Source organism: Bombyx mandarina, chromosome 20, assembly GCF_030267445.1.
Source record: "Bombyx mandarina strain Sakado chromosome 20, ASM3026744v2".
Lineage (NCBI taxonomy): Eukaryota > Metazoa > Arthropoda > Insecta > Lepidoptera > Bombycidae > Bombyx > Bombyx mandarina.
This window is the reverse complement of record NC_143226.1, coordinates 7,375,647-7,403,423: the sequence shown is the minus strand read 5'-3', so window position 1 is coordinate 7,403,423 and position 27,777 is coordinate 7,375,647. Positions and strand designations below refer to the sequence as shown.

The 27,777-nt window shown below is 41.2% G+C and overlaps 1 protein-coding gene across 7 annotated transcripts; it reads right to left on the bottom strand.

Moving 5' to 3' along the window:
* Positions 1 to 1,054: 1,054 nt before the first annotated feature.
* LOC114247332 (uridine 5'-monophosphate synthase) lies at positions 1,055 to 26,134 on the bottom strand. Of its 7 annotated transcripts, XM_089736038.1 has the most exons (4): positions 16,148 to 17,734; positions 15,940 to 16,026; positions 3,064 to 3,208; positions 1,055 to 1,706 (listed from the first exon to the last, which is right to left on the bottom strand). In XM_089736038.1, exons 3-4 carry the CDS (start codon positions 3,202 to 3,204, stop codon positions 1,221 to 1,223), a joined length of 627 nt encoding a protein of 208 aa, XP_089592164.1. In that variant the 5' UTR covers positions 3,205 to 3,208; positions 15,940 to 16,026; positions 16,148 to 17,734; the 3' UTR covers positions 1,055 to 1,220. The 7 variants fall into 7 exon arrangements, with proteins under 7 accessions (XP_089592164.1, XP_089592168.1, XP_089592165.1 ...); XM_089736042.1 differs by lacking the exons at positions 15,940 to 16,026; positions 16,148 to 17,734 and adding an exon at positions 26,015 to 26,134; XM_089736039.1 differs by lacking the exons at positions 15,940 to 16,026; positions 16,148 to 17,734 and adding an exon at positions 17,766 to 17,937.
* Positions 26,135 to 27,777: the final 1,643 nt, after the last annotated feature.

The following is a 27,777-nucleotide window of genomic DNA, read 5'->3' as shown; positions in this document are numbered from 1 at the left end:
TGACTGTCAATGTGCCTAGTGTGAGTTTTTAACGTTCTCGATAGCGTTAAAGTTAACTCAAATTTGTATGGAGTTGGAACGTATGCCTACGTTTGCCACTAGGGACGCTGTTTCAATTGCATACAAATTTTAGTTTACTTTTACGCTATCGAAAACGTTAAAAAAATCGCACTAAGCACTCTGTTATTTATGAAGTATTGATATATTTCGATGAAACTATAGTTAAAAACTTTGGATTTGAAACAGGTAGTTTTTTTTACTACCTATACCCATCGATATATTCCTATACCTAATAAGATTTTATACTGAAGTACCTACCCACTTCGGGATGAGGCACCAAATATTGCCATACGTTTTAGATTGAGGATTGAGTGGAATTCACATTGCGATGTCCACGCACTCCTGCATCGATGGGCCATGAGCTCACTACCTTAAAAGGATTGTAAAAATCATAATGCCAAAGTTTGAGATATTTTTTCCTACCTAGCCTTGAGAGGGTATTTCAGCTTCGCCTTGACGTGTAGGTGAGCTCACATGGCTCAAACCGGAAGTGTTGCTAACACTGGCCCTAACAAGAGCAGTGCTTCGCAGAATCTACCATCGGATCCGAAACGCGACTGACTGAGGAGATCCGGCGAGACACTCAGTGGGCAGTTTGAGACAGTAACGTAAATTAGTCAAACGACATATTTTGTTCACGACCAAATAAAATGCAAAGCTAGGTCCGTTTGTCATTGTAAAATAATTGAAGAGGTACCTACACGGTATCATCATTTATTGAGGAATCATCGACGGTTTATCCTCTTCAAATATCTCTCCTAAACCCACTCCTCCACAGACACAGTTTCCGTCGATAGATCAAAACAATCCTTTGAAAATAAAACGACGTCTGAGAAATCACACACTCAGATACCTAGGTTAATGTTTAAAAAAATATAAAGGTTTTGCATTAAAAATTGCTTACTGTCTATCTAACAAATGGTTAACATAACTAAAACATATTAATAGAAGTGTAAATTACCTTTTCTGTGAGAAAATAGAATAAAACAAAAAATGTTTAACATTTTGTATTAAAAAAAACTAGATATAAACAGATACAGGTAACATTTTATCAATTTAATGATTTAACAGGAAAAAATACTGCGCGTATTAGTAGCGCCATCTAGTTTCCAAAATTATAAGCACTGACCAATTACAATTAAACTAGTGGATAAAAATGTCTACTCCAAATTATCTTTCGTTCCAAATTGGCATTCCTTTATATGATCAAATATTAATTCGACTGTGTCATTGTCAATTCTACCCGCTTTATGAAGCATTCTCACTAAATTAGTTAATGTGAAAAGTGATTTCACAGTAATACCATTCGCTTCGAGTACATTAGCGCCACCTTGTTCCCGCTCGAGTACTATTACGGCATGTGTAACTATCAAACCTTCTTTGCGTAAAGTTTCAACTGTTTCTAGCAAGCTGCCGCCAGATGTCACTACATCTTCAACAACAAGGCACGTCTGATTTTTTTCATATACGCCCTCCAGTAATTTCTTTGTGGCGTACAATTTTGTCTCTTTTCTCTTCATTATCATTGGTCTGTCCGTGTTGATAGAGATGACTACTGCAAGAGGCAGTGCAGCGTATGGAACTCCACATATCATATCGTGATGAACGTCTTTAATGAGTTTCTCCAATTGATGTGACACTGCTACCTGTGGACAAAAATATAAAAACTAATATATAGTCGTGTCCATTACATACTTCTACCCTTTTGATTTTTTGACATTAGGGTTCAATTTTCGAAATCGTTCGAAATGTTTGCAAGAAACCAATCGCCATACTTAAAAAAGAAGAACGAGTTAGTGGAATACCTACATTAAATTATCGGTATATTAGACAGATATTTTTTATCTTTATTAGTCCCATGACAAATATGAAAAACCAGGGACTTTTTGGCGGGAACGCTAGAAGTAAAGTTGTGTGATTTGTTTTATTTTGTCTATTTTGTGTTTCTTCAGGTTTAAATGTGTAATAACGGTGGTTTATTAACTGTTTAATATCTGTGAAAAAGCACAAATATAGGAAAATGAAACAAAGCCACTGGACGTAACTTCTCGGGATCCTCCAAAAAGTTCACTGAAAAAATCTCAGTAAATGAATCCCATATCATCTCATCTCATTTCATTTAATTTCATCTCATCCCAGTTGATTAATATCTCAAATTAATCATCTTCATTTCATTTCACTCCAAATTTAAAAAAATCATAAAAATAAGAATATATAATACATGACCTAAGGGTCTTAGTTACCAGATCATAAAATCCCATAAAAAAAATATTAAAATATGACATACCAAAAATATTTTTTCTTCGTGACGTAAATAAGCAAAGGATTTCATGACCACGCAGACACGCAATATCGAAAGATTTCGAAGTTTTACGTTAGAGTTATTATGAATTATTTGTACGATTATTACATGGAGAGAAAATTTATGATACGTACACGGTCATATTTAAAAAGGTTTTTAAGTTCTCGCAAACGATTTAGCAGGTCAATTCATTATTATTCCTGCAATAGCCATGCGTATAGGTAGTATCGCGAGAGCATCGGTATCGCAGGATCCGACTGATGCATGACCACAACCACTCTGTCAAGAGTGTACGAATAGGAAGAATAGATAGTTTTTTTTTATTGCTTCGATGGGTGGACGAGCTCACAGCCCACCTGGTGCTAAGTGGTTACTGGAGCCCATGGACATCTACAACGTAAATGCGCCACCCACCTTGAGATATAAGTTCTAAGATCTCAGTATAGTTACAAAGGCTGCCCTACCCTTCAATCCGAAACACATTTTTTTTTATTGCCCTTGTAGGCAGACGAGCATACGGCCCACCTGATGGTGAGTATTTACCGTCGCCCATGGACTTCAGCAATGCCAGGGGCAGAGCCAAGCCGCTGCCTACCGCTTCGTTATTACTGCTTCACGGCAGAAATTGGCAGGGCGGTGGTACCTACCCGCGCGGATTCACAAGAGGTCCTACCACCAGTATTGGCTAGTACAAATTTTACCATCAGCTTAGGGTGCGAAACGATGACTCGTAGATCGAAGTAGATGGGGGTTCGCCTGCCGACCTTCGCCTCTATGTCTTCAAGTCGAACTGCTCCTGCGTCGAATAACTGCACTGCCAGATCCTGTAGAGTGGACGTCATGTTACTGGAACAAGAAAGAGGTTTGTTTTGATTGCCCTTGCCTGAATTTGGGTAGAGTATATGAGTCGACTATTATCAAAGGCGGCAATCTGACTTCTGGACAATGATTGGTAAATCAGAAAAACGAATTATTGACTTTGTATTCCATTGGCAGTCACAAAACTCTTCGGAACGACATCTTAGATAAATAACAGGTTAACTATTAACCTTTATTTAATGCAGGTTTTGAACCGTATTCTTTGAAGGAGACGATTATATTCAAATAAATCTGTATTGACATATCAATAAAAATTTTTTGTCCAAATGTACAGATTGCCGCCTTTGATAATAGACGACTCATATAAGCGTTTTATCTCTAAAACTAGAGCGTCTTCAAAATTTCTGTTTAAGATTTACATTTGGCTTACGAAAATATGATCATGTCTCAGAATTTTGCGCTGAGCTCAAGTGGCTGCCAATTCGCCTTCGTCGGAATGCTCATATTCTTTCTTTACTCTATATTGTTCTATTTAATCCTTCTTCTCCTTCTTATCTCAAAAGACGCTTTGAGTTTATCCGTGATACACATACTATATCCCTGAGATCAACGGAAAACATGCAATTAATGATGCCAGTGCATTCAACAAGGTTCTACGATCATTCCTTTACCGTTCAAGCTATTCGTTTGTGGGGTGCTCTCCCGGTACGCATACGACGCGACGTGCTGAAACATTAAATTCGTTCAAACGCCTCATTAAGGCGCATTTTTTTAATATTAGTCAACCAATTCGTTTTGAGGTCAATTATATACATAGTAAATCGCATTTTGGTCGTCACGATACAGGCTATGCCTAGTGTGAGGATCATTGATTAATTTTATGTTGTTGATGCCATCTGCGTGATGTCTCAGTTTGTTAAATATGTAAATAGTATTCTAGGTCATGATTTAAGAGTTTATGTAGTAAATAAAGAAATTAATAATTATTAATATTAATTTAATATGTAATAAGGTAGATTTCTGAAATTGGTATCTACATGAATGGTATATGTTTCAAAGATATTTTAAGTATATTTTCTATGTAAATTGCTTATTCTTATTTATGTGTAAAGAAGCAAAATTTATTTTTATTTTTATTTTTAATAATTATTATTATATTATAATACTTTGTGTATTATTTACGTTATTTACGTATTGCGTTAGCTCAACGCTTCTATGGCTTCCTAAGTAGCTTCATATACAATAAAATCAATAAGCTGATCAATATATACCCCATGACACAGACCCAATGCAAACATGCACTAACAAATTGGCTTCACGACCTAGACTACGAGCAAACAGAGAACTTACTCCAGACTGTGAAGTAATCTGCTTTTTGTTTTCGAGCCCAATTAAGCAAAAAAATATTTATACCTATGTAATAGTAATAATAAACACGCATAGATGCAGATACTCACACATACACAATACAACATGCATGCGCGCACACGCCCACATATACACACACACACACACACATATCCAAATACACACACATTCACACACGCACACACACGTAATATGACCTTCTTAAAATATAACACCTAATGATCTCTCAACACTAGTCCGCAGCATCTGTTCACGACTTAACCTAACCTAATCTATCTTAAGAAGGAGGGAGCCTGGAGATCAGTAATACAGGTCTTTGAACCTAGTACAGACTTCAGCTCCTCAAAGGCTTACAAAATAAATTATAAGGTTAATTTATTTCCATTTGAATTTGTATGTACCTTGTACCTTTAAGAGAGAAATAAATAAATTATTATTATTATTATTATTATAATTGTATGTATATTTGCGGAGATATGTATGTGTGTATGTATGTGTATATGTAGGTGTACATATATGTATATGTATTTCACTGGAATGGTACACCGCGCGTAGTTCGTCTGGAAGAGATCGCTCTTAGCGATAAGACCGCCAATTGTACTTTTTCCTGTTTAATGTATCGCACTGTTTATTTGTTTTTTGGTGTACAATAAAGAATACTCTCTCTCTCTCTCTCTTATATGCTAAATAATCATAAAAAATGGTAAATGGCCGTCTTCGTTCAAAATTGCGTGCATTTCGGATCCTCCCGATCCACTATCGGAACTTTTAGACATTCCAAGGATCGGAAACCGTCCTCGTCGAACCCGTCGATGAAGTCTACTGAGTTTTTCGCCGGATCTTCTCAGTGGATCGCGATTCCGATCCGGTGGTAGATTCAGCAATGCACTACTCTTGCTAGGATAGATGTAAGTTTTTTTTTTATTGCTCTTGTAGGCAGACGAGCATAGGGCCCACCTGATGGTGAGTGGTTACCGTCGCCCGTGGACTTCAGCAATGCCAGGGGCAGAGCAAAGTCGCTGCCTACCGCTTAATACTCTCCACAAGCCTCGTTTGAAGAAGGACTTGTCATAGCGCTCGGGAATCACCGTGGAGGGGGGCTCATTCCAAAGCCGGATGGTACGTGGCAAAAAAGACCTCTGGAAAGGCACTATGAATGACCGCAGTGGATCCAAGTAGTATGGATGAACTCTATCCGGTGGCGGGCGGTGCGATGGTAAAAATGAGATGATGGTATCATCTCGAATAATTCCTCAGAGCACTCCCCATGGAACATACGGTACAAAATACAGAGGGAACCGAAATCCCTCCGCAGACCCAGAGGTTCCAAACGATCCGTGAGAATGGGATTATCGACAAACTCAAGCTTAATCGGAATTTGTAGGTAATTTTATTGCTCAAGGTTGCTCTGCCACAAAAAACATTCCAATAATACCCCATACATCCAAGTCTACTCAAACATTTAAAAGTTATTGTACAATAAATAAAATTTCCCACATAATATTATGTACATTAACCCGTTGTTTGGGTAGTAATGTAGTGATTTAGGAAGAAAATTATACAAATACTTGTTTTTGTTAAACTTGTTAAATTGTATTAAACATTTTATTGAGTCCATGGACATCAGAACGTGAATGCCGGTGTCCATATTGAGTCACAAGATCGGATTCTGAATTGCATTTATTATTGCGATGATCACGTAAAAAGCTTCTAGAAGTTTTAGATGATCGGAAGGTAAATCAAAACCCGGTTTTAGCTCACAAACAAGAATGATAGTAATCAAACTTCCACGTTACATAACTAGATCATACGATAAAAACAAAATAAACTTGATTTTGTTGTCCAAATTCATAAACGTCTAAAAATAATTTAGAATGTTAATATATAAACTTGTTTTCAACAGTTAAATGTTACCTACAACCTGCTTATGAAAAATAACTAAGTATAAGTCACAGTCTATTATTTTAAACCATTTTAAACCACAAAATATATGAGGCAGTCGGCGCAAAAGTAGCCTAGTCCACAATTCATATTCTTGCTTTTTTTATTTATTGCTTAGATGGATGGACGAGCTCACCGCCCACCTGATGTTACATGGTTACTGGAGCCCATAGACATCTACAACGTAAACGCGCCACCCACCTTGAGATATAAGTTCTAAGGTCTCAGTATAGTTACAACGGCTGCCCCACCCTTCGAACCGAAACGCATTACTGCTTCACGGCGGAAATAGGCGGAGTGGTGGTACCTACCCGTGCGGACTCGATTGCATAAGTATTGCAATTAACTTAAAACATAATAAATTTTGATGCAAAATCGGCCTATCCACTAGTTTCATTCTTAGATAACAGATGCCTCTGTAAACATAATTTTAGCGCGTTTTTTTTTTGCCTACGAAGTATTGTAAAGGTAAATTCGAACCACATTATCTCCATACTGACTATGGTAAGCTTAGGCCACTTTTGCGCTGACGGCCTCATATAATAACAGACAAGAATTTTAGATTTCTAACTCAACATCACGTCTTTTGATCTGTCAACTGGCTTCAAACACCGTCGCAACGGCTGTCGAAAATTGTTATTAACAGAGAATTCCAATAGTTTTTAGGTGAAATTCGAAGGAACAAACAAACAACCTAACTGGTTTGTTACTTTAAAAACGAAAAACAAATGGGAAGCACTAAAGAATTTGTTGTTTCATGTTAACTATTAGGCAGTCATTTTGGCCAATGTCAGAGGGAAAGCAAGGCCGCAGAGCACTCTTCTTAAATCTCGATTGAAGGAGGATTAGGGTCTCAGCACTCAGGGAACTTCCGTAGCTTTGAAGGTGGAAGATGACCAGACCGTCTCCTACAGTACCTCATCACAATAAGCACCTCTGAAACCATAACCTAATTTGCCTTTGTAAATACTTATACCAGTATTATATGTAGAATGATTTTTTTCCCAACCTATTCTATCCTCGAGGGGTTGTTTTAGATTCGCCGAGCTTGTAGGTGAGCTCACGGGGCTCAAACCTGACGTTGTTGCTAACACGAACCTTAGCAAGAGCCGTGTTTCGCAGAATCTAACACCGGATTGGAAACTCAGTGGGTTATGTCTGTGGGTTAATTTTACTCGCCGAGCCCTTCGTCTCAACCGACGGGTTCGACGAGAACGATGACCGGTGCTTGAGGTACCTAAAAGCACTCTTAATGGATCGGAGGGATCCGAAATGACGTGGGTAGAATGCGTTATTATTACAATGCCATAAAGAAAAGTAGGTACAATTGAATTCGGAGAATGAAAAACAGAAGCCACGTGCAATTCAGATCAGGTAGAAATGGAACCTGCAATGTGCTTAGTGCGAATTTTTTAACGTTCTCGATAGCGTAAAAGTTAACCCAATTTTGTATGCAGTTGGAACAGCGCCCACAGCGGCAAACGTAGGCAAACGATCCCATTCCATACAAATATGAGCTAACTTTTACGCTATCGAAAACGTTAAAAACTCGCTCTAAGCACACAGATCTACTCCACCTCACTTTTACGCAAATTAATTCGTATTGATGATACGTTTGTCTCTTTTTAACCTTCGATTTCCTTTTCGTCGTTTCAATTTTTTTTTTTTTTTTTTTTTTTTTTCCTACCTATGCTGATAGCCTTGAGAGGCTATTTCAGCTTCACCCTAACGTTAGTAGGTGAGCTCGCGGGGCTCAACCGGAGAGTTGCTAACACTGACCCTAGCAAGAGCAGTGCTTCGCAGAATCTACCACCGGATCGGAAACGCGACCCACTGAGAAGATCCGGCGAGAAACTCAGTGGGCTGTGTCTATGGGTTAGTTCGCTCGTGGAGCCCTTCGTCGCAAGCGACGGGTTCGACGAGGACGGTGACCGGTGCTTGTGGTGCCTAAAAGCACCGTTAATGGATCAGGAGGATCCGTAATGACGTGCTTTGGGCGACGTCGACGGTTTACCATTCGGTCTACTGGGTCGGGTATGTAATTTCCAGCGGCTACGATGAGAGGGTTCTCATGTCGTGCCGCCTTTTCAAAATAGCGCAGCGATGCCGACTGTAGATACTTACTAAAGGAGTCGAGCTCCAGGTCGTCGTGGAGATCCACATTCCTAAGGAACCAAGGCGCTCCGACGGCTATCCTGCAGAATCGTGATTGAATAACCTGAAGGGATTTCAAGTGGGTGCGGGCTGAGTGAGCGAACACTACGCTTGCATACGTCATGACGGGGCGTATACAAGTTTTGTAGAGAGTTACCTTATTACGAAGGGACAGTTTGCTTCGACTACAAAGCATTGGATAGAGTCGTCCTAGAATAAACGCGGCGCGGTCGCGTACCGTTTTTATATGGGGACGGAATGTCATCCCTCTGTCGAGGGTGACGCCTAGATATTTGACCTTCGAGACCCACGGTATGGGCTGGCCAAAGAGAGTGATGGGACTAACGGCGGAGGTGTTTGCGCGCCTACTACGGAGTGGGATGCTCGAAGTGACGTTCGGCGGGCGACCCCTTTTGAAGAGCACCGCTGCGCTTTTCGTGGGGTTGATGTCAATTCGCCACTTCCGGAACCACTGTCCCATGGTGGCTACTGCGATCTGGAGTCGCCGATGAAGCAGCGACATCTTCCTACACGAGTAGTAGATAGCCGTGTCATCGGCGAAGAGCGCTAGATGGGTCTCCGGAGACCGGGGTATATCATTGATATACAAACTAAATAATAATGGGGAGAGCGCGGAGCCTTGCGGGACTCCGGCAGTCAGTTGACGGGGACGAGAACGAGTTCCCTCTACTCGATATCGAAACGAACGGTTCGACAAGAAGTCTCGTATGATGAGCACGAGTCTGTCTGGCACTCCCATGTTGTACAGTTTATAAATTAAACCGTTGTGCCAGACTTTGTCGAACGCCTTCGCGATGTCGAAGAAGAGGGCGCCGGTCGGGATTTGTTTACGCCTATTTAGTCCTATCAGGATGTGCTCCGTGAGGCGGTGCACTTGTTGTACGCACGAGTGCTTAGAGCGGAATCCGAACTGTTCGTCTATGAGAATTTTGTTCGCGGTAACAAAATCCCAGAGGCGTTTCCTAAGGAGCCGTTCGTAAATTTTTCCTATCGTCGAGAGGAGACTAATCGGACGGTAACTAGAAGTTTCGTTTGTCGGTTTGCCCGGCTTATGTATACCGATAACGTCCGCTTCTTTCCACACCGCGGGAAAGATGCAGTGCGTCATAGCGGCATTTAAAATTGTAGCCAACATTGCTATCAGTTGGACTGGCAAGAGTTTTAGCGCGCGGTTGTGGATGCCGTCGGAGCCGGGTGCCTTCCTAGGTTGGAGGTTGTGGATCGCGTCTCTAACTTCGTCAGTGGTAATGGGGGGTAACGCGTCCAAGGGCGGCAGGGAAGCTCTGCGCTCGACCTCCCTGTCGACTAACTCGGTGTGTTCGGGGGCCGCGTGTTGAGTGCTGGTGGTGCACTGCTCTTGCAGTGCATCGGCCAGCAGCTCAGCCTTGTCATCGTCATCGAATGCCGGTGGTTGGCCTGAAGGGCGTATGAGGGGAGGCATAGTAGCGGTAGTTTCGGATTTGAGAGTCCTAGCTAGTCGCCAGTATGCTTGGTGGGAGGGCGCGAGTTGTTCTAGATAACTATGCCAATTATCGTTACGCGCGTCGCTTAAGCGGGAGTGGACTTCGCGTTGTAGACGACGCATCTGAATCCGGTTTGAATGCGTGGGAAGACGATCGTAGGCCCGGATTGCCGCGTTCCTAACTCTTAAGAGATTCCTAAGATCGGGGGACAGTCTGATGCGGTGGAAGCTGTCCTCCACATCGACTTCTTTTGAAGATCTAATGATCGCGGAAGAGATGTGATCGGTAATGATGTTTATGGATTCGACGGTGTCCTCGGGGGATAGATTCGAATCCGGGCCGTAAGGGAGGATTGGCGGAGCGGCTTCGGCTAGGCACGTGCTCAGCTTATTCCAATCCACCATGGTCCTCGTAACAGTGACTGGGTTGTGAGGGCGACCGAGCTGCATAACGACAGGTCGGTGGTCTGAGTCGAGCTCTGACAGTGCTTCGATGGAACGCAAGCGCAGAGTTACGTTCCTAAGCAATGCCAGGTCTATAGTGCTCGGACGGAGCGCGATGTTATACGGATAACATGTTGGAGTTGGGGGACCGATTACTTCAAAGGTGAGGTCGTCTATAAACGCGTCGAGACGCCTACCGTTAACGTTTGTACGATGGCAGTTCCACCTAGTGTGGTGGCAATTTAAATCGCCTGCCAGGATGACAGAGTCTCCCATGCCGAACAGTGACTCGATGTCACTGCTCAGAAGGGGCTTGTCCGGGGGGAGATAAACGGATGCGATGACGATCGGCTGGTGTCCCGTCAGCGAGATACGGCACACTGACGCCTCGATATGTGAGAGCGAGGGAGTATCGAGAGGGACAACGTGCAGGGCCCGCCGATAGTAAATGGCAGTCCCGCCTTTGGAGGCGGTGAGTCTGTCATTCCTAACCATGACGTAATTCGCGACTTTCGGGTCGCGACGCGAGGGCTTCAGACAGGTTTCCTGCACTAATAGAATATCTACAAGATTATCGCGGAGGAATTCAAAAATTTGATCGCGTTGCCGCGCGAATCCGTTAGCATTGTAGAATGCTAACGTAAGGGAATACGGTTTTTCTCTACCTTTTTGCGCCATTGATTACCGGTAAAGATTTTTATAAAGTGCGGGACACGGACTCGTATACGTCCATGTGATCGAACGCGGCCGCGAGTCTCTGTTCGGGGGTTACCGACCTACGTATCGCGTCTGCGAACGATCGCAGACGGTCGAAGTTAACAGCGGTGACGAAGTCGCGCACGAGCGCGAAGTCGTTGACGGCAGAGGGTTGCGGGGGGCGGAACGCGGGCGCGGGGCGAGGTGCGAGCAGGGGCTGGGGCGCGGGGCGTGTTACGAGCGGGGGCGGGGGTGCGGTTTGCGTTCCCGCCTTCGTATACGGCAGCGGTTTTTTCCACGCCGAGACCGTGGGAACTGCAGCCGGCACGAAGGCGGGTTTCGGTACTGAAGGCGCCGAAGTCTTTGGGCCGACGGTTCGGGGGGCTGGGTGGGTCGGACGTTTACGCGGAGCCCTAGGACATCCACGGTAGTTCGCGGGGTGCCCTTGCTTAAGGCATAGGACACAGCTTGGAGGTTCGGTCGCGGTTTCCCTAACTCGCGAGCAATCTAATGTGGCGTGATCGCCGAGGCATTTTACGCAGCGGGGGCGCGCGTGGCAATTACGAGCCGAGTGGCCGTAAAGCTGGCATCTGTAGCACTGCCCGGGAGTGCCACGTCTATGGGGGGCTTCGATTGAGATCCCGGATAGGCCGCAGATTGTCGTGAGACATGCGATCTTCTTTTTGGCCTCCGGGGTGGGTTCTAGCGCTACTAGAATCATGTTGTAGGGCTGCTTGCCCCGCCCACTGTGCATCCGGTGCACACTAACTAGCGGGAGGGACTGAGCGGTCAGATCCTTCTTAATGTACTCGATATCTAGCTCTTTTGGGACTCCGCGTATTACTACGCGGAGCTCGCGGTCCTCCTGAAGAGCATAGGTGTGAAAACCTATGTTCTCCTTTCGGAGGTATGAAGAGAGGGCCCTATGGTCGCCCGGCGTTGCGACCTTTATCTGAATCCCATGCGCGACGTTACGCGCATGGGTATAATTAATTTTATTTGCCTGAAGGGCCTGGGAAACGCGGTTCCACGCAGTTTTTTCCTGGAGAATCAGCGGGGGCGGGGCAGCTACTTTAGGAGCGGGCGCGGGTTTGGGACGCGGCGGTGGGGTTACACGGCGAGCGGAGTCCGACTCCGGTGTCACGAATACCTGCGGGCGGGAGGCGGTCGCGGATTTAGTCTGCTTCGTCGTGGAGCACCGGGACTCCACGGCGCGAGTACGCTTTTTACCGCGCGTTACGGTTTGGAACCCATCCGAAGTTCCAGGCTGAGGACTTGACGCGGATTCGAAATCCATCTCCGATTCGGTATCGGAGCCTGAACTCGAAACGATCGAGGTCGCGACGGAAGAAACGCGCGATGACGTAGTCGACGCGGGCGCGGGGGTGGGGGTAGCGTTAGGCGCTATGTGAGCCGCATCGTGGGAACGTGCGCTCGAACTTGACGCGGCGGCGGGGGGCGCGCGGCGTGCCTCCGAGGCACGTTTGAGATACGCGGCGACGGACGCGGGGGGGGAAGGATTGCCACGAGAGGCCCTAAACTCGAGATACTCGGCCCTAATTGACGGGTACCTATCCCGAAGGAACCCGACAATGTCACTGACACTTTCACTTTCACTTTCCATGCTTCGGTCTTCTTGCCCGGGGGGGGCGGCCCCGGGACTTTTGTTGAACTCGCCGAAAGGCGAGGCCCCGGATAGGATTTGTAACCCCCCTGTGCTGCAGGACAGCAAGGAGCAGGGGGGGGGGAATGCCTATGCCGTGAAAACGGCAATCGGCGGGGAAAAGGAAAGGAACCCGCTCGGGCTGTATAATGCTACAGCAGGCAGAATCGCGAGCGGGGGTCTAGTCTTGAAAAAGACTGTTGTTTTGGGAAGGGTTAGGAAATCGCTAGCCTGTGAGTGCCACAGGAAGCCTGATCGTAGCGATTGGTTTTGCCTTGAAAAAGACAGTTGGTAAAGGGTGGGTTCGCGGTTACAATACTTTAGCGCACAAAAATGGACTCCGATATGCAGATCGCAAGCAACCAACGGATCGGAACGTCCGCACTACCGAATTGTAAGCACGATGTATTCACGGTCACTACACTGTCGAGCACAGCTGTGAGTTCAGAGACGCAGCTCGCAAGCGGGCCACGGATCGGAAAGCACGTCCGCGCACGACCGAGTCGTGAGCGAGAATGTCGTCGTTTCAATAAATCTATACTGCCAATAAATACGAACGCTATTTAGGTTTTCACGAATTTAGTCGCGGAACCCCAGTGAGGTATTTAGGGGGCACATTCGCGAGGGGGGGGCTAGTGCCCATCCTCATTCCTGCAATATACCGAGTTAGGAAGGAATGTAGTCTATCTGTCTTAGACACGGGGAGCTTGGTTAGTACGTTGAAACCCTATTATCCGTTTGACTGTTGTACCGGCGTATTTCGATCGCCAACTGGGGTTTGCTGGTGGGATTTAAAGCCTGCATGGATAGGCACCACCGTCCGGCCGTATTGTAATATAATTGAGACGTCGACCTCACGCCTCAAGGTCTGTGACGTCATTGACTTTTTGATTTGTATTAACTTAAAACTGATTTGCTAGTCACTATTGGCTCTCGATGTTAATTAAACAAAAACATGTTAAGATACGATAGTCGAGTGTGTTCGAAGGTAAGGCAGAATGTTCTAGAAAAATTATAATACTACTTTAGATATTTCAGTCGCGGCGAGTTAAAAATTAACTATGCGAGAACTCTGCGTTGTAAAAAACATGTTTCACACTCGGGAAAATTCCGTTAATAAAATTAATTTAGAGTCAACTTGAGATGAATAACTTGAATTTCTAAAGGAACCCACATACCTGGTCGGTACAAGCCGCAATTAATCCCATATTCCAAGAGGTGTCAAGAAATATTTCTCAAAGAAATTGCTTTCGGTAAGGCCTAATTGTTACTCGTAATGTAACTGTAAGTTCGCTTAGGTTAGATTTTAAGTTTAAATACCAAATAAAAGACTATTTTTTCTTTTTGGCGAATGGACTAACGGCTCACGTGTATTTAAGTGGTCACCGGAGCCGTAGGCATAACAGCGTGAATGCCGCTGCCTCCCACGTACCACTAGGATCTCAATTACATCCTTGAAACATGAGGGCGAAGTTGCAATTATATACTACATCGTTTTCTTCATTTCTCAAACTGAAATGTGTCATCGCAATATGTCAATAATTATTTATTAAAAAAAAAAACAATAATATTCGCAAGATTGATATTTAATTTGATTAAATTATCTCCCAAACATGAACAGTACTGATATGTAAATTTTTATGATCACAATACAATAGGGCACTGGGGAAATCTCATTTGGCTAAATACCACTCGAGGTGTGACGTTTTTTGGGGGGAAAAAACAATTGAATTATAAATAATACACAACAATTAGCCAAGTGTGACATCAGGCGTTGTCACTGTTAATATCATGGCGGGCAGGCGGGTACCAATTTTTCTAATGAAATACGTACTTAACAAATGTTCACGATTGTCTTCCGCGGTGAAGGAATAACATCGTGTATTTAAAATCAAACCCGTAAAATAATAATTTCCGTATTTACTGGTAGTAGGAGACCTCTTATAAGTCCGCACGGGTCCAAGCGGTAATGCATTTCGATTTGAAGGGTGGGGTAGCCGTTTTAGTGTAAAAACTGAGACCTTAGAACTCATATCTCAAGGTAGGTGGCGGAATTTACGTTATAGATGTCTATGGGTTCCGGTAACCACTTAACATCAGTTGGGCCGTGAGCTCTTCCACCATCCTAAGCAATAAAAAAATTTACAATATATTTTTTTCATTGCTTTTGATAGTGACTGCTAGTGACAGTTTTGGTTTAATCACCAATCCTAATGACAAACTACTTTTTAATTTGTTTTCTCATCAGTGTCCAATTGCTTATTGTATCGGAGGCAAGATAAATCAAGAGAAAATAACAATTTGATAAATAATTACATCGATCCGTTTTTAGACAGTGTTAGTTGTGTCAAATATTGCGCAACATCTATATTTATACAAATTTTAAAGCTTTAAGTTTTTTGTTATTTTAATTGCGCAGCGTCTGTGAGTTCAAACGGGTAGCACCACTATCCTGCCTCTTTCTGCCGTGAAGCAGTAACGCGTTTGCGGTTTGAAGGGTAGGGAAGCCGTTGTAACTATACTGAGACCTTAGAAATCATATCTCAAGGTGAGTGGCGGCATTTACGTCGTAGATGTCTATGGGCTCCGGTAGCCACTTAACACCAGGCGGGTTGTGAGCTCGTCCACCCATCTATGCTATAAAAAAAAAGCTGTCATGGGACCCGGACACGTAAGACTAGGAAGTCACCTAGTGTTTCGTGGTCATCAGAGCTATTAATATCAGACTGACTGAGAGCGCACGCACACACCAAATTGTAATGGATGTTCAGGTAACTCTTCTATTACACGGTATTTTACAACACGGTTCCACTCTAACACGAAAGAAAATTTCCCCAAAACCTTCTTATAACACGGTAATAATACAACACAAAAACGAGATTTTTGTTCATAATTATTTAGAATCTATGCATTATTAACACACTATATATGGGGATAACCGAAATATTACTGCTTATTTTTTATGTTTATTAGGTAAATAAATACATACAGGCATAGTACAGTACTCACCTTTTTGTACTGACTTCTAGCCTTATATAACACGGTTTTCCACAACGCGGAACTTTGTAGGGACGTGTCTACCGTGCTGTAGGTTTCCTGTATTTATGTTTGTTGGTTAAAATAAGTTATAACCTACACTACTGAATTAGTTGATCAGCAAAAAGCCCTCAAAATAGTTTAATATTGAGTAGAAAACAAATTAGTAAAAACAACTTACCTTGGACTTTGAGAATGTAACAAATAAAATCCTTTAGGTATTAATAAAAAAAAAAATTGGAACAGATTAAAAAGCACTTCACATCACACACATAGATTGTTAATGAGAGAAATCGAATGAACACAATTTCCTAATTTGTCAGTTGAAACAAAATGGCGTCGTATTGTAGTGTCAAACTTGTTTTATGTTTTAGTTAAAAATCATATTAAGAAAAAAACAAAAAACATTCTATTCGTTCCGTGTTCTCGGCGTTGAATGATCGAGATTGAATGCATTAAGAAGAAATAGTATATAAATACCGGTTAACGCTATGAAGATAAGAATAATGATTCATCGATTATACCTACATATTATATTCATTGGAAAGGGAGGTTTTTCAAAGGTTATTCATTCATCGTATTAATATTGGCTGCAGGATTTTCGCTGCCAAGTAAATTAGTCCTCCCCTTCTACAGTTACTACGGTCGTTTTGTGGGAAGACTTGATAATGGTCGGTGCAAAACCTTTCGAGAATCCGGAATGGTTTACCGCCATAAAAATCCTTTCCGACGAAGGACATTTTTTTTCCCTACATATACTGATAGCCTTGAGAGGCTATTTTAGCTTCACCCTAACGTGTGTAGGTGAGCTCACGGGGCTCAAACCGGAGTGTTGCTAACACACCCTAGCAAGAACAGTGCTTCGCAGAATCTACCACCGGATCGGAAACGCGACCCACTGAGAAGATCCGGTGAGAAACTCAGTGGGCTGTGTCTATGGGTTAATTTACTCGTCGAGCCCTTAGTTTCGGCGAGGACGGTGACCGATGCTTGTGGTACCTAAATGCACTATTAATGGAACGGGAGGATCCGTAATGACGTGCTTAGTGCAGATTCTGCGAAGCACTGCTCTTGCTAGTGCTAGTGTTAGAAAATTCTCTCAGGTTGAGCCCGTGAGCTCACCTAGTCGTCCGGGCGTAGCTGGAATAGCCCCTTAGGCTTGCAGCGAATAGGTAAGGAAGAAAACCTAAGGAATCTTACTTAATCTAAATTAATCGCAATATGTTTATTAATTCGATTATTTCACCACCATCTATATTCATGAATATTGTTATGAAGCTTCCGAGCTCTAGTATAGTATCATTTTCGAGCCGTAGACTTAATCTAGATATATAAAAGAAAGTCGTGTTAGTTACACTATTTATAACTCAAGAACGGCTGAACTGATTTGGCTGAAAATTGGTGGGGAGGTAGCTTATAACCAGGAGAAGGACATAGGATACTTTTTATCACGTTTCTGTGGGATGTGACATAAAATGTGGTATATAACAAAACGCAACAGATATGGAATAACAAAACGCAACTGACAGCTAAACGTAATGTAGTTTCTGGTTAATTATAGTAGAATTTTGAAGTTGACCGTTTGATGTGTTTATTTCGAGTTTCGATTAGCTTATTGTGCCGAGATAGGTAATCATTAAGAAAGCCATGCCGCGACCAACACGATCAAATCTTTCCCGACGAAACCGTAATGCAACTAGGATTAGAAACTTTGCGAGTGAAAGGACTGAAGAAGAACAAGAAAATATAATAATAATAACTAAAATACATGGCCAATAAATAATCATTAAAATACTTGCTTTTTTAATTTACATTAATTATCCAATGTTACGTGGTGAGCGGCTGTGTAGTTTTAAAAAAAACTTTATTTTAATACACACTGAATTTATTTCTCCTTTACAAAAATCTGATGTTACACGGACAGAGTTACGATGTTATAAGCTTGAAGATTGATGACGAACTTCTAAGTTTCAAGGAGAAAAAGAATTTATACATGAATAGTATTTACTAAACAATTAGTAAATGAGTCATCTAGATTATGAACCTTATTGGTAAACATATTTAGAATCCGTAAAGACACAATTAGTAAATGACGGAATTTTACCAATGTGAAAGGAATACAATATTAACTAATATTCTAATTCCAAATGAAGATCTGATGTAAAGTAAACAATATACATATGATTTAGTAACATGAGGAAATAAGTATGTTATATAGTAACAATGATTTAGAACTTAAGAACTAAGACTTAGAGTACATTATGTATTTATGAGAATTGATATATGACTTAGGTACTAGTGTGAGGGGCATAACATAACACCAAATAAAAAATTGACCTTGATCAAAAGTCTGCTCATTTACTGCCTCTAAGGCGGAACAAAGTTCGCCGGGGTCGCTAGTATTAAATAAATAAATAAATATTTACACTAACGATCACGCCACGTTAACTGGTCCCGTGCTAAGTTCGTAAAGAACTTGTGTTACAGGTACCAGATAACGGAAATAAATGTAAAATTTTTATTATACACGTACATATAATATAATATACATCCATAACCCTGGAAAAGACGTTTTATATTTATTATCATACAAATATCTTCCCTTGGCGGGATTCGAACCCGCGACCCTCTAGTGTAGTGATCATGTCACTTACCACTACACCAGACGGCCGTTATAAATAAATACATAAATAAATCTTTATTTTATATATCTAATATATGAAATAAATTTAAGTGAATAATATCTCAGTCGCTTGCGACGAAGAAAACTGTAGACTAATTAGTAAAGAATTGAAATGACGGCCACAATTTAATGACAAGAAAAAATTAAATTAACGAAAACAAGAACAGCCCTTGAAGATGAAGATGACTTACGAATGTCACTGTCAGTGTCAGACACTTATATGTCAGAGTCAGAGGACTTAACCCGCCGCGTTCAAGAACTTTTGAGCAATGAAAGACTTTTCCGGAGCTTATATGAATTTATTACAGCGACTGTAGGAAAAATTGGACCTGAAAAAATAACATGAAAACCTGAGAAAAAACCGGAAATTTTATAATTTTGTATACCGTATGACATACTTCGTAAATATTAACTTTATTATTGTATCATATGTAATCGGCCAATGGACTTGCATCCGGCTAATTTTATTTAAAAAAAAAAGAGGGGGCGGGTTAATTATAAATAATTAAACTGCGCATCGTCGTTGCAACTTCCCAGTTTTATTTTCCAACACTGCTTCCCGTCACATAAATATGTAATAGTAAGGTTATCGTGATCCCGTACGGGTCTACACTACAGCTTACAAATCCTCATAGCAATCATACACTGATTAAAACTCAGAAGCGTCATAATATTATTATGTACTAAAATGAAACTTCTCGTTATGACATCCCTAGTATTTCTGCCGTGAAGCAGTAATGCGTTTCGGTTTGAAGGGTGGGACAGCCGTTGTAGCTACACTTGAGACCTTAGAACTTATATCTCAAGGTAGGTCACGCAGTTACTTTGCATATGTCTATGGGCTCCAGTAACCACTTAATACCAAGTGGGCTGTGAGATCGTCCACCCTTCTAAGCAATAAAAAAAATATAAAAGAGAAAAAGTTATCTATGGTGATATCTATACCTACGCCATTAGATCATACATAACATATCGAAGGGTGAAGGGCTATATTCGGTTTAAGCGACATTTTTACGACTTTGAAAAGAGCCATTTGAAGTTTGAAATTTAGAAAAAATGACAAAACAAAAAAAAAAAACTTCTGCACCTATTCAAACAGAGTAAAGTTAATTGAAGTTCAATTAAGCACATCGAACTGTTCACGATAATCTATACACATATAAAAACGAATTGCTGTTCGTTAGTCTCGCTAAAACTCGAGAACGGCTTGACCGATTTGGCTAATTTTGGTCTTGAATTATTCGTGGAAGTCCAGAGGTTTAAAGGTAGATAAATATAAAAATGCTCGGAATTAAATGAAAATAACAATTTTGTTTTTCCTTTCATGTGTCCTCCGTCGGAGAGATTCCTTTTCATAATCTAGGTCTTTAATTTATCGATTGAGGCACCACGAAGTCTGCCGGGTCAGCTGGTACCAAATAAAACGCACCTTTAATTACAAATATAAATGTCGCGTATTAAGGTAAATTTCTTTCAACCCTCGATACGCCAAAATAGTTTTTTCAAGCAAACCATTGATTTAAGACATCCCGAAATTGGTTTACGGCGACTTCGAGGCGAACCGTCGACAACAAAGTCGATTTTTGAACGCGTAAAATAAACAATTTCGCGAACTTTACGCTTCTAACTTCCTTATTGATGGGCATAAAACGTATATCTATCTATTTATAGGATGTAGTTTAATTTTTGGAAAGGGTTACCAATTTAACAAAACTAGTGGTCCCGCAGTAGTCGAAATTCTACTATATAATTAATTGAAATTATAAGTTTTAACATTATTATGGTATAGTAACCGGCAAACTTCTTGAGCAAATGACCTTGACTGCGCAGAACCGAATTTTAGATCACTTGAGTGACTCAGGTGGTGAGGGTGAGGGTTGAGGGTGAGGCGCGACGGCAGGGGAAATCGTATCGGGCGTGTTATTGGTAGATCAGTCGAACCTTGCGCCCCGCACCGCGCCCTCATTCCGCTTGCTCCCAAAAGTACGCTTGCGTACAGTGAAAAGTCTATCGTTATTAATTAATAATTATACTATTGTTACAGATTTCGCCAAGACTACACTATAGACAAATACTCGTAATATTAAAGATAAACAATACTAACCTATTCTCAATTTGACTACAGACTTTAAGCAATGACAAAAGTTTAACAATAAACAACGAGTATATGTGTGTGTGTGTGTGCGTGCGTGCGTGCGTATTTGTGTGTGTGTGTGTGTGTGTGTGTGTGTAAAGTTTTCTTTATTGATTTAATGTATCTTTTATGCATGATTTAAAAAAAATATTAGCATTGTGCACTTCTTCTCTATATTCTCTATAAGTGTGGACAATTTCATACGGCAAACGTTCCAACCGCATACAAGTTTGAGTTAACTTTTACGCTATCGAGAACGTTAAAACACTGCACTAAGTACAGTTAAGCACACAGAGCAGAGAAACTATATTCAGAATCGTTATGATTCGATGCGAGGCCCATTGGATAAATTGCATTGATCTCCTATTTTCGAAACAAACAAAAAAAACTAATCTTAAAAACGATTTTTATTTTAAACAGTAGCAACACCGCGTTTTAACATTTTTACGCATTGTTTACGTGATTTCGGTCGTTGACCCCAACGCGCGTTAGTTTGAGGCCAAAATAGCTATTTCCGTGTTTAATTAATAATAAAAAAAAAACTGGACAACGTTGTTGTTCTAATTATTTTGATTTGACCGTTTTATGTCTTTCACATTGATTTAGTTTAGATTTGTTTTTATTTCAGTCGTATTTTTGTAAGTCGCAAAAATAGTTTTTGACTTTAGGCAATACACAAAAGCGAGAAAGGGTATTTCCAGTTAGCTCTCTTAACACCTGGGCTGCTGCAAGTAAAAACATAAACCTTCATCTGTTTCGGCGGCGGGTTCAAATGCGTCCCTAACGATATTTCCACCAGTGTGCGGCAGGTTTTTCTTGACTCACCAGTATATATAGAGACAGACAGATATATATGTGGGATGGCGTAGTGGAATAAAGCAATACTTCCTCAAGTGTTTTATAATTAATTTTATTTCTCGTCTTAACAACGGAACGTCTTACCTCTGACACTTTTTCTTGACAACTCCCAGACAATGACATAGTAAATACATAGATTAAACTAAACTATTCCGACATATATTTTTTTTTTATTGCTTAGATGGGTGGACGAGGTCACAGCCCACCTGGTGTTAAGTGGTTACTGGAGCCCATAGACATCCACAACGTAAATGCGCCACCCACCTTGAGATATAAGTTCTAAGGTCTCATGTATAGTTACAACGGCTGCCTCACCCTTCAAACCGAAACGCATTACTGCTTCACGGGAGAAATAGGCAGGGGCGTGGTACCCACCAGCGCGGACTCACAAGAGGTCCTACCACCAGTTTATGAGATAGAGATTTAAACGCGATAACTTTGCGAAAACATGCTGTATACAATTTATTTTATTTTATTGTATGTATTTTGAGCTCGTCCACTCATCTAAGCAATAAAAAAAGTACACAGTTGTCGGTGTCTAACTTTTGGAGTCGTCGTGGCCTAAAGGATAAGACGTCCGGTGCATTCGTATCTAGCGATGCAACGGTGTTCGAATCCCGCAGGCGGGTACCAATTTTTGTATATGTTGAAATACGTACCTAACAAATGTTCACGATTCATCCCCTATCAAACCAGCAAACCTCTACCCTCCATTCTACCACCGCTGCTGTCACACTCTTCAAACGGGAATACATAACTGCTTATCGTCAAGTTTTTTTTATGGCTTAGATGGGACGAGCTCACAGCCCACCTGGCGTTAAATGGTTACTGGAGCCCATAGACATCTATGACGTAAATACCGCCACCCACCTTGAGATATGAGATAAGGTCTCAATATAGTTAAAGCGGCTGTCCCATCCTTCAAACCGAAACGCATTACTGTGTCACGGCAGAAATAGGCAGGGTGGTGGTACCTACCCGTGCTGACTCACAAGAGGTCCTACCACCAGTAAAAATGAATTTTGTAGTTGTGAGTTTATGTTTAACACAACATTTGTAACTAATTTATTTGTTTTTCTAATAAAATTATGTGGATAGGCAATTTAGTTTCACATGAGTTAATTAATGCCCAGACAAATAGCAAACAAACATTATCATCACTTGAATGTTTGCAGGTGGCGAACCGGCCGCACTGGATATCAATTGGAGAGGCCTATGTTCAACAGTAGATAGGCTGAGATGATGATGATTAATGTTTGCCTGACATCGGAATCGAATCCACGACCCCCGGCGCAACAAGCGCTAACTACTGCACTACCTTTTCTTACCTACCTAACTTTTTCACTGGTGGTAGGACCTCTTGGGAGTCCACATGGGTAGGTACCACCACCCCGCCTATCTCTGCCGTGAAGCAGTAATGCGTTTCGGTTCGAAGGGTGGGGTAGCCGTTGTAACTATACTGAGACCCTAGAACTTATATCTCGAGGTGGGTGGTACATTTACGTTGTAGATGTCTATGGGCTCCAGTAACCACTTAACATCAGGTGGGCTGTGAGCTCGTCTATCCATCTAAGCAATAAATAAATAAAACTACCGAGTTTGCGAATTTTCATATAAAATCTCAAAAAACTGCCTCAAAGAGGGTGAGATTCAGAGGGCGACATCCAGCAATCGCTTGATGTAGCAAACAAGCAAATAAACAAGAAACATTCAAACGAGTATGTCTAATAGTTTCCTGAGGTTGTCCGTGGAATTCCTCGTTTGGAGTCAACGACTCTGACGGCTCAGGGCCGGCGCGGCGACAAGCTTTCCCAGAACGGTCGGTAAGTAACCTTCAACTAGATTACACTACATCATTGTTCTGCCTTTCTCTCTTCCCTCTTACTTACTAGCGCTAGGACCTCTTGGGAGTCCGCACGGGCAGGTACCACCACCCTGCCTATTTCTGCCGTGAAGCAGTAATGCGTTTCGGTTTGAAGGGTGGGGTAGCCGTTGTAACTATACATGAGACCTTAGAACTTATATCTCAAGATGGGTGGCGCATTTACGTTTTAGATGTCTATGGGCTCCAGTAATCACTTAACATCAGGTAGGCTGTGAGCTCTTCAACCCATCTAAGCAATAAAAAAATAAAAAACGTCACCCGGGGTGGGCGCAACATGTTTTCTCCTTCCACACTCCTCTATCATTTCGTCGCTCACTCCCCTCTTACACATATCGTCTTTCACGCAATCCATACATTACTTCTTAGGTCTACCTCTTCCTCTATATCCTTCCACATTCATAGTTAACACTCTCTTACCAACCTCATTTTCATTTCGTCTCATCACATGTCCATACAATCCCAAACGCGCACTTCTCAGCTTCTCTGTCACAGGTGCCACTTTCAGACTTCTTCTAACATATTGATTGGATCAATAAACTAGATTACACTACATTACAGATTAATGGCATAAGGATTAAGTCCGCCACTGTACTCTTGTGCTAAGCCAGTGAAGAGTTAGAAGCTTAGTGTGTTAAATATTGCTCTCACGATAACATTGGAATGACCGCAATAGAATAATTAAATAAATTACTTGGATTACACGCAATGTAAGACAAATAAAGTCAATTGGCGGGCAATGGGCGGGGTCAGCGAACCGGGTGGGACGCAAGAAAGCTATTTGTAAATTCATCTACCGCCACATTTTTAGATTTAAATGTATTAACGTATTATGCAAATAAAATGTCACTCGCACGCTTTTTCTTCATTATAAGGCACTTAACTTCTAAATCGGCTTGTTACCTTTAATGAAATCAAATTAGTAGAAGTATAATTGGTAAACTAATCAAATTTTTCCGCCGTAATAAACAAAAGTTTCACTTTCAAGTGAGCCAAGAGAAGACGGCACGCGACAATTTAATGTATCCCAAATGCGTCCCTGCGTCGATGTTTGGCTCTCATCCAAACTCATGTAAGATCAGCTCCATCCCCTCGTTCTATACACTTGGAAATCACCATAATCTATGTCTTTACGAAAATAAACTTTAAAATCTTATCTTAGCTTCACATTTCAACATCAAAAGTAAAATAAAAGTAAAAATTTAACGTTATGATCATCTTCTGTTTGGTATTATCACAGCAAATAACCCCTTTGGTATCATTATACACTGAAGGGATTTTTGTCTCTAGAATTGAGATCTCCGTACGCCATGGTAATCATTCAGGTAAGCTACGCGGAGTTCTTCACCGGACGGAAAATAAAGATCAAATCGATACGTAGTTTGATAACGGTCGGAAATTTTTTAAGGCATTATCCTATTATACCTACCGTTATCCTAACTAATATAACTAAAGAGAAAGAATCTTCTATTCTATTTCATTCAATAATTCCTACTGCGGGATATCAATCACCTTTTCCGACTTCATGAAAAACAAACATGGCGGTTGACGTTTTCGAACTAGTCAAATATGACATTGACACAGGTATTTGTAATTACAAAACTGAGTTGAACATTTTAATTAATTCTTTCGTTTCGTGGATGTGTGAACGAGCTCACTGTCCACCTGATATAAAGCGATTACCGGGACCCATACACTTTACAACGTGAATGCCACCAACACCACATACGAGACACGAATCTCAGTTTTGTTGTATTAAGGTTGGCTCATCGTTGTAGCCGCGTTACCCCGCACCAGAAATAGGCAAGATGTACCGTAAATTTTAATTAACATTAAAATAGATACTTATATGTAACCAGGCATGATTTGATACAAAACGTATTATGTATGTATTATTTAAACCCAAAAACATATACGCAATTATAAAGGTTAAATTCGCTTCACGCTTCCGTTATCCAATCGTCATTTCGGATCTTCCCGATCCACTAATGGTGGTTTTAGGTACTTCAAGCACTGATCATCGTTTTTACTGAACCCTTCGCTTGCGACGAAGGACTCGGCGAGTAAATTAATCCATAGACACAGCCCACTGAGTTTCTCGCCGGATCTTCTCAGTAAGTCGCGTTTCCGATCCGGTCGTAGATTTTTTTTTTTATTGCTTAGGTGGGTGGATTTTGCTTGGATACTTAGATGCTTGGATGCTTGAATGCTTTGATTTTGCGAAGCACTGCTCTTGCTAGGGCTAGTATTAGCGACATCGTCAGGCTAGGGCCTCGTGAGTTCATCTACTCGTTCTGCGAATGTAGCATAACTCCTCGAGGTTACTAGAATAAATAGAAAAAAAAAAAAAGTATTTATTTGTAAATTAACGATGATTAACTTTATCTCGTTTTTATTTTCGGTACCAACGCGAGGCAAAGGATGCAATGTAAAAATGTAACCCTTAAGTAATCAAACGCATGCTGATAAGGAATGAACTCCGCAGACAGACCTTGGCAGCGCTCCGTCGGTCCGCTGCGTCTCGGCGTCAATGTTTTTTGCTCATTTAGCAATCTCCCGCGCTGAGTCACCGCGCGACTTCACATAACTAAATAAATAATGTATTTAGCGAGTCCCTCCTGCGAACATGGCAGGCCAAGCCGAATTACACGCGTATTAGACTTGTAGGAAACCTGGAAAGCTTGGAAGCTCGCGTTATTATTACTCATGCGGCTCAGACTTTGGTAACATCTGCGCGACTCACTGAGAAGATTCGGCGAGAAACTCAGTGGCCAACTTTTGTAGAGTAATAATTACTTGTTTCATTTTTCTATAATAAATAAATAGCACGAGATTTTAAATAATGTGAAACTTTAAAGATATCTCGTAACAAGTAGGAAGTTCTCAATTCGACTGTATTTTTATGTGTGTTTTTACTTCAGAACTTTTTTCTGTGTGAATAGATTTTGTTGATTACTTTTTAATTTGAAAGCTGGTATTTCCCATTGAAAAATTATAAAAATCTGGCCAGTAGTTTTCGAGTCATCCTTAATAATGCATATTTAATTGAGTTCGACTGAATTAATGATTTTCTCATTTTATTCTATTCAAGTCGTGTTTATTTTGTTTTGTTAAACTTTCGATTTTATTCTATTGAAGTCCTTATTTTTGTTTTGTAAAAAAATTGTGTTATTATTATAGTCCTGTTGTTTCTCGGTGTTGAGTAATTAGAGGAACCTATAAAAAAAATGAAAAAAAAATTTTATAGTATGTACCTAAATATGAATTAAGGTTGTTTTATAAAGGCTTCTTTATCTTTATCTTTATACACGGCCGCCCATCTTGAGACTCTCTCTGCCATCTTCGAATTAGAACGCCGCGCGGGCCTGCTTCGTGGCAGAAGTAGTCCTAATGTAAAATCCTAATGTTTTTAATTGACAAATGTAAAAAATAATGTCGCAAAACAGGTAAGCTGTGTTCCGAGTGTATAATCTGTATGTCGCAGGCAGATGTTTTAATTTGCAGCTGTCAAATTTAATATTGTACGTATTGACTTTTTAGCGGGAACACGAATTGCGAACTTGTGTAGATTGTTTGATTTCGTTAATTCAGTGTTTCTTCGGGTTTAAATGTGCAATAACGGTGAATTGTTAACTGTTTAGTATCTGTAAAAGTGTACAAATATGGAAAAATGAAACAAAGCCGCTGCACGTAGCTTCTCAGAACCTTCTCAAAAGTACACTGGAAAAAGTCTCAGTAAATGACCACTATTTAACTAAGAATATATTTGCCTTATAACCATCTTGTTTCATTTAACTTCAGCCCCATTGATTAATGGCTCGAATTAATCAACTTCATTTCAGTTCGTTCTATATCATTTTTTATAAAACACAATGTACAAAAGATTAGGCTGTATTGTGCGATACTTTCGCCTTTCCAATTGTGAAAAGAAATTGCTACTACTGTACTATATACATAATGTCAATTCTTATTGATGAACTTGTAATCTTTTAAATTCTGCCCGCGAGTTTGCCAGTGAACACCTTAGGCGGTTGGATTGATTTTTATAATATTTTACTGTCTTAGATAGATTAGGTTAGTTAAATGCCAGACTTTCGGCGCGCATCGCGGTACCATAAGTTTCGTGTAGTCGGTGTGGTGGCGCTCGATGGGGTTTAGTCGGTAGTCGTTCTGCGGGGCAAGTGCTTCGCGCGCCTTTTCAAGGCGTAATCTCCTGTGAGAAATTGGGGGAGGTGGAGGACATCGGCCCTTCTC